The 10,923-nt window shown below is 38.0% G+C and overlaps 1 protein-coding gene across 1 annotated transcript in view; it reads right to left on the bottom strand.

The window, feature by feature from the left end:
* Window positions 1–3,201: 3,201 nt before the first annotated feature.
* The window catches only part of CDS1 (CDP-diacylglycerol synthase 1), a 67,552-nt gene continuing 59,830 nt past the window's right edge, over window positions 3,202–10,923 (bottom strand). Inside the window, exons 12-13 of the mRNA XM_025425721.3 lie at window positions 10,139–10,242; window positions 3,202–6,000 (exon numbers count right to left, since the gene is read on the bottom strand). Coding sequence (XP_025281506.1) covers window positions 5,871–6,000; window positions 10,139–10,242 — 234 coding nt within the window. The 3' untranslated portion in view covers window positions 3,202–5,870. The remainder of the gene's footprint in view (window positions 6,001–10,138; window positions 10,243–10,923) is intronic.

Here is a 10,923-nt window from a genome sequence, read left to right as displayed (position 1 = left end):
TATGTTCATTTCTCATACAGAATCCGAAACCTGTTGATTTCTGGAGCATGTTGGGCTGCTGCTACTTTGGAAGGTTCGTCAATGAAGTGGATCAGATTCCAATTCCATGAACCAGTCCATGAAACAGACACACCGCACTGTCGGAGATGGAGGATGAAGATCCAGTTGATGGTTCCAGCAGCAGACAAGAGGTGTCTACTAAGAAAGGAGCCCGCTACTTTACTGCAGACTCTGCTCCTCCAGACCAAGACGACATTCTCAATTAGAAAACTGCAATTTGGTCCTGCCACCTCCCAACCACTACAGTTTTTCTCTTTCATTTTTTTCCTTCCTAATTCCTTCATTATACATAAAGTAACTATGTATGTACACAAGCATATTGCATTTTTGTGACTAAATGGCCAATGGTATGTTTGGATCAACATCAAATGGAGATGGATGGGGGAAATACTGTTCTGTAAAAATACCTCTTCTCTCCATTCATGGCATGCTCGTTCAGCTCTTAGCTTTATATTCCAGGAAGTTACTTTGCTCTCATTCTTTAATGAAAAAAAAGAACAATATAAAAATCCTTACATACCTTGATTAGAGAATTTTAATGTTTTTCATTGTTCATTGTAAAACCAAGGACAAACTTATAACTTTATAACTTTTTTGTATGTAGCTATTACATGGAAGGCAATCTGTCTTTAGGCATAAATACTCTAAATGAATCCTGATCATTTTCCCTTCAAATGTCTTAAGTAACTGGTAAGAATGCAAAATGATATAGTCATGTTGCAAGACATCCTAGCAATTTCTTACAAAATTGAACATACTCTTACCGTATGATCCAGCAACTGCAATTCTTGATATTTATCCAAGGGAGATGAAAAATTATGTCCACCCAGAAACCTGATGTTTATAGCAGCTTTATTCTTAATTGCCAAAATTTGGAAGCAAGCAAGATGTCCTTTATTGATGAATGGATAAACTGTGGTATATCCAGACAGTGGAATATCATTTGGCACTAAGAAGAAATGAGCTATTAACCCATGAAAAGCCATGGAAGAAACTTAAATGCATACTACTAAGTGAAAGAAGCCAATCTGAAAAGGCTTCTGTATGATTCCAACTGTATTCAAGCTCTAGGACATTCTGGGAAAGGCAAAACTATAATTCCCAAAAAGATCAGATTAGGGGTATGGGAAGGAATGAATACGGGAAGCACAGATGATTTTTAGGGCAGTGAAAATACTCTGTATAATACCACAATGATGGGTACATAGCATCATACTTTTTTCCAAATCCAAAGAATGTACAACACCAAAAATGAACCCTAATGTAAACTCTGTACTTAGGTGATTATGATGTGTCAGTGCAAGTTTATCAGTTGCAACAAATGCATGACTGGTTGGGTAGGTAAATAATAGGGAGACTATGAATGTGGTGACAGATAGATGGGCGGGATGCAGAACAAAGGATTTATGGGAAATATCTGTACCTTTGCCTGAGTTTTACTGTGAACTTTAAACAGCTTTTAAGAAACTCTTTAAATTCCACATGAGTGAGATAATATATTTGCTTTTCTCTGATTGACTTATTTCACTTAGCATAAGAAACAAAAGAGAAGATCATAGTGGGAGAGAGGAAAAAAAATAAAACAAGAAACCAGAGAGGGAGACAAACCATAAAAGACTCTTATTAATCATCGGAAACAAACTGAGGGTTGCTGGAGTGGGGGAGGGGGAGGGGTGGAGTAACTGGGCGATGGACATTGAGGGCACGTGATGTAATGAGCACTGGGTGTTACATAAGACTGATGAATCACTGACCTCTACCTCTGAAACCAGTTATATGTTAATTAATTGAATTTAAATACAATTAAAAACAATAAAATGATAAAACTTAAAAACTTTAAAAAGTCTTAAAAATGAAAAAAAGAAACCAAAGAGATGAAAAACCACAGCCTGGGAGAAAATAATTGCAAGTCATGTATCTGACAAGGGTTTTGCATCCAGGGTATATAGGGATCTCTTGTAACTCCGTACGAAGAAAACTACCCCCATGTAAAAATGGGCAAAGATATGAATAGACATTTCACCAAGGAAGATACACAAATACCAAATAAGCACAAGAAAAGATGCTTAGCCCTATCAGCCATAGGGAAATGCAACTAAAACCATCTTCAAAGGGATGAGCACTGGGTGTTATACTCTATGTTGGCAAATTAAATTTTTTTAGAAAGGTTAAACAGATAAATAAAACCACCTTGAGATACCTCTATATCCCAGCCAAAATGGCTATCATATATATATATATATGGACATGACAGGACGCCTGGATGGCTTAGTTGGTTGAGCATCTGATCTTGATTGTGGCTCAGGTCTTAATATCAAGGTCTGGGATTCAGCCCGTGTGTGGGGGGGTCCTGCAACATTAAGCCGCCTGTAGAGGTCAGAATGGTGATCTCCTGTTTTCTCCCTCCGGTTTATACATTTCACTCTCCCAGTCAACATCCCATGATGGTGTCCCATCACCTTGTTTGGTGCCAGAACAAAGCACAGTGCTGGGTGTCTAGGAAATGCTGTAGGTTTGCTGAAGTAAGCCGGTGGGCCATCTACCATACAGGGGACTCTTAATGTTACCACCACCCAAATCATAAGCAGCCAAATGTGGTTTCCTTTCTGGTCAGTTCTACTAGACTGTCACTTTGCACTGGACATGGGCAACAGAAGAGGAACAGGAAGAAGGAAGGTAACAAAAGATTACTCATCAGATTCCTCTATGCTGGACACAAATCATGGTACATTTGTACGAATTTTTTACGTAATCCTTAAAACAACCCTAAGAACTAGGAATGGTGGCATCCATTTTAGAGTCATGCAAAATGAAAACTGGGGTGGGCAGGGAATAACCAAACCAATGCCATTCAGCACCCATCAGCTTAAAGCTCTACTGGGGCCCAGATCAGAGATCCACAAAACTAAATGTGTAATTATAAACTGTGGAAAATATAAAAATGAAGTACTCTTTCTATTAAGAGGACATCACCTTTCAACAAACACAGAACTATGTATCCCAGCCCTGAAGATGTCGCTGCAGATGTCGACGGTGGAATATACACAATATGCAATGCTGACACATTCGTGGTCATTTTGTAAACACTAGCTAGAACGAATGATTCTTCTCCAAAGAGAAAATAGCACAACAAAGTCAAAATGTGATTTGTTTCCATTTTATTTTCCTATCTCAATTTCAGTAAAAGATTCAGAGAACTTATTGATGCAAATAATAAGCTATCTCCCACCCATATACAGTACATGTCCACTGTTCCTACTTGTTTTTTCACTGAACAAGGTGATAGTCTTTGTTCAAACCAAAGTACCAAGGAAGAGACATTATAAATAAAGCAAAAAGTGTGGTCTTTTTATTCACAGACAGTAAATGTGTATGTAACCACCACAAAGGGAAAAGCACTGAGGAAACATTTGCATCCCACAGGTTAAAAAGTCAAGCAATTAGTACGAGTACCTCCAAAAATAGCAAATTTGGAATTAGCCATTACTGTGAAGGAAGTCCCCAGTCTTTTATTTTTCTGCCACCACATTCCCACTCTGGAATTTAAGCTCTCTTCACAGTGCAAATATAAAAATGATCGAAATCAGGGTTTCATGGCAATCTTTTGCTAAAATATATTCTATTTTAATATACATGCTATAAAAGTACACTAAAAAGTCAATCGTTAGAGCTCTGTTAAAATTAAGAATTTACTTTTTTACATACAGAATAATGTACACCCACCTCTAAAAGTATATTTGAGGAAAGCTATTTACTGTGACCCCAAATATTTCTAGCTTCATATTTTGTTTATAATATTATTGATTTTATAATACACGTATTCAGTAATGCTTTCTTGTAATTCTGTATTGCAGTGCCTCACCAATTACTTTAAAGAAAAATTGGGGAGGGAACCGTGTATCTCCATGCAGTTCTTACTGTATAAATCACCCAAGTTTTTATTGTAAGTTCTTGTGACAGGTTTTCCATTTTATTTTTTATCCTCTGCTAATCTAAATTCTTTTATGGTAACATTTGGAGCTTTTAATGCGGCAAATATAAGTGAGAGATGCTGCAAATTAAACCTGTAGGTAGCCTGACTTTAAGAGGAATAATTCCCTCCTGCAATAACATTTCCAGTGCCAATTCTACGTTTTTACGGGACGGATGGTCTGAAATAACGCTGACTGAACACATCCAGTGCAGACGAACTGACTGTGTGCATGCCAAACCAAGAAAGCAGACTCCTGGTATTGAGTTCAACTATCTCTACGAATCATGTAGTGCGCATGATGAAGCTGCTAGTTAGATTTAGATCCATGGATCTCAGGCAGATCTGTGATCTTTTATTTCACGTATAGAACGGAAATATAAAATAACTGGAATTTGTTTCTGATTTAAACAAAAATATTTACTCTTCTCATTAGCAAAACATTCTTTGAAATATATCAATTTCTCCTCTCTGAAGAGCCAAGGAGCACTAGGCAATTTTCTGAAGGTTTAGTGCCACCTGTTCACTACAATAAATACGGTTGTAGAGGGCACACAGCAACTACAGCTTATTTACATTCACTGATGAGAATAAATTTCTTATCCGGTTACAGTGTCCTGTCCAACAAAGGAAAGGTTTGGCATTAGTGTGCTTTTTGTTCTTGATGAGAGTCACTTCTGCTTGATTTTCATTCTTGGAAGAAAAAAATCATCAGCTGATGTCCTCAGATTTAATGACATGATGTGAAAGAGGAACGGAGCAAGGATGAACTGTTACCATGGAGTTAGTCCCGGCTTGAATCTCTTCTCCCCAGGTGGGTGTCCTGTGGGTGGCACAGGGGCAGCCCCCAGGGCACTGGCAGGAAGGCCCCCAGGACACAGGCATGCAGAGCCTCATCCGGGGACGGGCCACTCTTGCTCAGCGAAGCACCCCCTGCTCTGCTTCAGCCACCACCCCTACTCGCTACCCTATATATTGATCTTATGTGCTTGAGGCCACAGAACTGATAGAAACCGGCTAACTGGGAAAAAAGGAAAAGGAGAGAATTCGACCAAGAGGTGGCCCGGGTCCCACACCATTGTCTTACGCTGCCTTCTGAACTGTCGTCATCTGTGGAGATAATCTGTGGAGGATGTGTACATTATGTTCTTCATAGCAGAATTCTCCTTTGTTTCTCTTGAAAATTTTTTTTGCTAGTGTCATGTTTTTCCAAACAATTTTATCAGGATTAGAGTTTGATGTCTGCTCTTTTTGAACCTACCTAAAAGTGGAATGTTTTTCCCAGGCAAATAATTACTTACTTCTTTGAAAATTGAACAAGTTTTTTTTTTTTTTTTTTTTTTGGATCCAACTTAGCCCTTCAGAAAGGACTTCAGACTAAGAGGAGGAAGTGCAGGAGAACTAACATCCTATTGTGCCTCACATAAAACATTTTGTTAAAATCAAGAGCAGCTCCAAGTACAAAAGTAAATATTTGTGCAAAGGGCACAATGCCAGATCTGATCTTAAGACATCCTCAATTTACTCTTTTTCTGTTTGACTCTTTAAAATACAAGTCTTTTTACATTATGAAACCTACCAAGTCAGGGGAAGGAAGTTAACATCAGAAAATACACTTTAGAAAAAGTACAGGATCTTTTGCTGATAATTTGCTACTTATTTCATAACTAAGATCAAGTAAGTGCTAAATATTCACAGTAATTTCGAGAAGGAACATTTGTGTCTGTAAAACTTCAATCTATTGCATTTTCAACCAGTTTTCTGTACAATCACAAAATTTTATCTGCCAGTGCTTTTCTGTAGAATTCCTTATTGTCAGTCCTCCCCTTTCTGGATCCAGCTATACCTTCAAGGTGGGCTGTAGGATTCCTTTCTCAATCAGATGAGTCTTCAGGGTTTTATAAATATTCAACTGCTGTTCTGGTTGAAGCACCAACAGCTGCTGTAGCACTTTGCTGGGATTTGGACCCCTGATAACAAAGCAGAAAAGGCCAAGTTCATGCTATTTTAAGAGAGCTAAGGGAAGCATATTCCCCCAATTGAAAGTAAACCATACACTTAAGTGTAGAGTAACAATCTTTACTTGATCAGCTCACTTTAGTGCCCAACATTAATGTCAGAGGGAGAAAAAGACCCAGAAATATTCTGCACTGAGAGGCATATGGTCTAGATTTGGGAAGAATGCACAAACACAAACCCCAGGAACAACACAAGGCAATCTAGGGGGTGCAAATCTAAGTTCTACAAAGCTTCTCAAAGAACAACCTGAGTTAAGGTGGAGACAGGACAAGACACAAAAATTAACCTGTAAGGGAAGGAGCAAAAATCCTGGTTGATGGAGATAAGCCAAAAGAGAACATGAAAATATACTTTAAGTTTTTAGCTTCAAAGAAACTCCAAGAAATGCCCCTGGGTATTACCAACGTTCAAGGGAAGAGGACACAAAGGTGCTGATCTAGCACTGGAGCCCCTACTCAGGGCCTACAGATTTGTCCAAAAAAAAAGTCTTAGGTGAACCCCAATATAGGAAACATCCTCCTCCTTTCTAGCTGATGGGAGGAGGAGGAGGCAGGCAGCCTGCCCCTTGCAGGCCCAGTAGTGAGGCAACGAGGCCAGGCAGAACTGAAGCCACAAGGCAGTGATGTGGTGAGCTCCCCTTCCTCTCTAAGGGACATCTCAATGGCCAGCGTGGGTGGGGGGGAGGGGGGCTCCTCCGCAGCTCCCCCAGCATCCCTGCTCCAGACCTCCTCTTCCCACCCTTCAATGCTGCACTGGGACTCAGGAAAGGTCCTAACCAGGACTCTTACCCTTTCCCTGCTCTGACACTTTGACAGTCAGGGGTTCCTAACTTTCCATCCCCAGGACTCTAGAATTCAGGCCGTTTACACATGTGGGATCTTCTAGAGGGCTATTTTCTCAAATTCAGAATGAACCTAATTCAGATTTTAGTGTATACGTATTGTTCTCTGCAATTTCTACAGCCTATTTGAATGAGAAAAAGAGATTATGGTTAACTTTTTATAAAGAGAGATTAGTAAAATCCAATGGAAAAAAGCAAGACATAAATGATATATGGAGAATGGCACCTAATTCTGAGAAAGACATTTACACAGGGTAACTAAATTTATGATCTACAAATCACAACTTTGAACTGAACTTGTTCAGTTCAAATGGAATTCCAGGAAATAAAAAACCCAGCAACAAAAGGAATGTCTGCTATATAGGGATATCACAACAAAAGCATTATTTAAAAAACTGCACCCCCCAAAACAAAATTTCACAATAGCACAGATTAGCCCTTCTTGCACGTGGCTCAACTCATTTGCCAAAAGTGTGGCCATATGTCTCTCACAGCCAATATCTATTTAAGTCAGGGCATAGCTTGTCTTCCATGTCTTCAAGAGATTCAGCAACTTCATAACAAACCCAGAGTAGGGACCCACAGGGAAAAGGAAGAGTACTATAGCAAGTTCAGCTAAATGCAAAATTATGTCAGCAGGTGCTCCCAGCTAGATGCACCCTGGCACTAGCCCTGTATTTCTAATAGTCTAAATATTTGCTTTCAAATGGTGGACAGCATGGCTCAGCATGACTTTCCTCTGCTGAGAGAATTGCTGGATAAAAAAAATGTGAGTTAATGCCCTAAAAGCTGCCACCATCTGAAAACAGAGTTCCAAGGATTTTAAGCATTAATGACTAATACTCAGATATATCGGTAAATGAATCATATAAATAGATTAAACACTCCAATTTAAAAAAAACAAAGGTTGGGTATGCCTGAGTGGCTCAGTTGGTTAAGCATCTGCTTTTAGCTCAGGTCATGATCTCAGGGTCCCGGGACTGAGCCCCGTGACAGGCTCCCTGCTCAGTGGAGAGCCTGCTTCTCCCTCTCTCTCTGCCTCTCCCCAAAACTGTGCTCTCTCTTGCTGTATCTCAAATAAATAAATAAAATCTTTTTTTTTTTTTTAAAAAAAAAAAGGTGATCATCTGGGTTACCAAAAAAATAAAAAAATAAAAAAAACTAAAACCAAGGTACATGCTTGTTAGAGGACAAAAAGGATAAAGAAATGCTAAAAATAAAAGGATCAACAAAGAAACATTATATAAATACTAACAACACTATATAAACACCAAAAGAAGGCTGATGCCATTCTTCTAATATCCAAAAAGACAGGCTTTGAGCAAGTAATATATCAAGATGGATGTCATTTAATGACATTAGGAGCAAGTCAATAGGGAGATATGACACTCTAAATTTGCATGCACCTAAAACCACCTCAAAATACATAAAGCAAAAACTGGCAGACTAAGAATAGATAAATTTACAATCACAGTGAGAGAGGGGCACCTGGGTGGTTCAGTTGGTTGAGCATTCAACTCTTGATTTCAGCTCAGGTCATGATCTCACGGGTTGCGAGGTTGGCCTGCATTGGGCTTCTCACTGGGTGTGGAACCTGCTTGGGATTCTTTCTCTCCCTCTGCCCCTCCCTTCTTGTGTGCTTTCATGTGTGCTTGCTCTCTCTCTCTCTCTCAAAAATAAAATAAATAAAATAAAATAAATAAAATAAAATAAATAAATAAATAAAATAAAATAAAATAAAATAAAATAAAATAACCAATCATGGTGGGGGATTTTGACAAAGCTCTCTTCCTGAAATAATGAAAAAATGGATAAAACAAAGCAAACAATCAGTCAACCTTACATCCCTAACCGGCAGAAAGCACACTTTGTTCCATGGGTATATGAACATATACCTGAACAGATAATATGCGGGGGCACAAAACAAGTCTCCATATATATTAAAAACTGAAATAATAAAGAGTATGTTTTCTGACCACAGTGGAATGAAGGCAAAAGTCAATAAAGGAAAGAGAATAAGAAAATCTGCATTTGTTTGGAAAGCAATCAATACACATCTAAATAATCCATATGTTAAAGAAGATACCAAACTGGAAATGAGGAAATATTTTTAACTGATAATGAAAAGGCAAACATAACATGTAAGATGAGAATAAGGTAGTACTTAAGAGGGATGTCTCTATTAGATGAATCTATTAGACAAGAAGGCTGATGATCAAAATCTAAGCTTTATCTCAAGAAACTCAAAAAGCAACAGCAAATCGCGTCTAAAGAAAGATGAAGGAACGAAAGATGCAAGTGGACATCAATGAAACAGAAAGTTAACAAAGCCAGAATTTGATTCTTTGACAAGATTAGTGAAATAAACTCCTAACAAGACTGCTCAAGAAAAACAAAAATTAATTCAAAATTCCTACACTCCTCTGGGTATATATTTAAAATATGTGTTTAGGGGTCTACAAATATGAGTTTCATTCCAAATACTTTATGAAGGAAATACATATTTTCTGTGGTCAAGCACTTAGTAGAGACCATGGAAAATAGTTAATGTGTGGTCGTTGAGGTTTGCTTTCACACTCCAAACTAACATTTTAGGGCAGATCCAAAAGCTTAAGGTTTAACAACAAGAATAAGCCACCCTATATAAAAAAGCAACACCCCCTCCACTCACCCCACCTCTTCATCCCTCATACAACCATAATCTCCTGACTTGCTTTATTCTTCTCTGACACTTACCACCTCCTAACAAACTAGGTTTGTTTTCTATTTCTGCCCCTTCTCTCTCCAACTCCCCATTAAGAATGTAAGCTCTGAGGGCAGGGCTTTTGTTTGGTCCTTTGCTACATCCATGCCTAGAACATTCCCCAGCACATCACAGGCACTCAGCAATAACTGGTGGACTGGATCTTTTTACTTTGTGTTCACTATCATTGTAATACCACTGAAAATGAAAAATCTGATGTTTCAATCCATCCACATTACCCAGATTTTACCTTGGTCCTATTAAAGATCAGGACATATACTATTTAAGTTGTTCAAATGTGTACAAAATAATTATGATTTAATTGTTTCTTCTTAATCATACCTCTCAGGGCTATAATGTGACACAAACTCCGGGGGCCACCATTCCCTTTTTATATCATAAATTACCATTGACAGGAAAAGTAACTAGTTCAAATTAATGCCTATGGAAATGAGAACTCAAAGGAATCATCTAATAAAACCTTTTGTAAAAGATCTAAAAGTACCTTATAAAACTTGTGATGTACACATGCACAAAAGTCGCCATCAAATACTGACAATCAAATCTGTCCATTATCCCGCCATGTCCAGGAATGGTGTTTGCAAAATCCTTCAGAAACAAACAAACAAACATATGAGCAAATTTTCAAAAAATCACCTGCTATTAAACTCCTACCTGCAAATGCCTCTTTGGCATCATGGGGCTCTAAGGGAAATAACTTTACTACGGGATTTTTTCACTAACTACTAGAACATGTCTCACAAGTTAAAACCACATCTTTCAAATATGTACACACATTAGAATGATTCCCGAATTGACCAATAGCATTCAAGTAGTACTGATTATTAATTAAATCTAGCACTAACTTTTTTTACTTAATAAAGCTTTTTCTAAATCAAAAGTGCTATCGGCTATTAATCTAATACTGTAGCTTACTTTTCTGTGTAAGCAGAAATTATTTGAGGAGTTTTTAGTGTTGTTGATCAATGTACAACTAGTTCTAACTCGTGTTTATCCTAGTAGTTTCTACTCTGAAGTAAATATTTTGCTACTATAATAAGTATCCTTTAAGCATTGGGGTAAAAAGAAAATCAAAACAGATCTGGGACACATTAGTCCATTAAATGGCCAAACTGACGGAATGGTTAATAAGTCTCTTGAATGGACTCTATAGATATATCCACATGTCTGAGTGCTAAGGATATGGAAATGAAAGATTCTCTTCTGAGTTTACTCAGATGACCTAAAAACATCTAAATCCAACAGCTATTATGCCTTACTTTAGACATG

This window comes from Canis lupus, chromosome 32, assembly GCF_003254725.2.
Source record: "Canis lupus dingo isolate Sandy chromosome 32, ASM325472v2, whole genome shotgun sequence".
NCBI lineage: Eukaryota > Metazoa > Chordata > Mammalia > Carnivora > Canidae > Canis > Canis lupus.
This window is presented reverse-complemented; position numbering and strand designations above follow the sequence as displayed.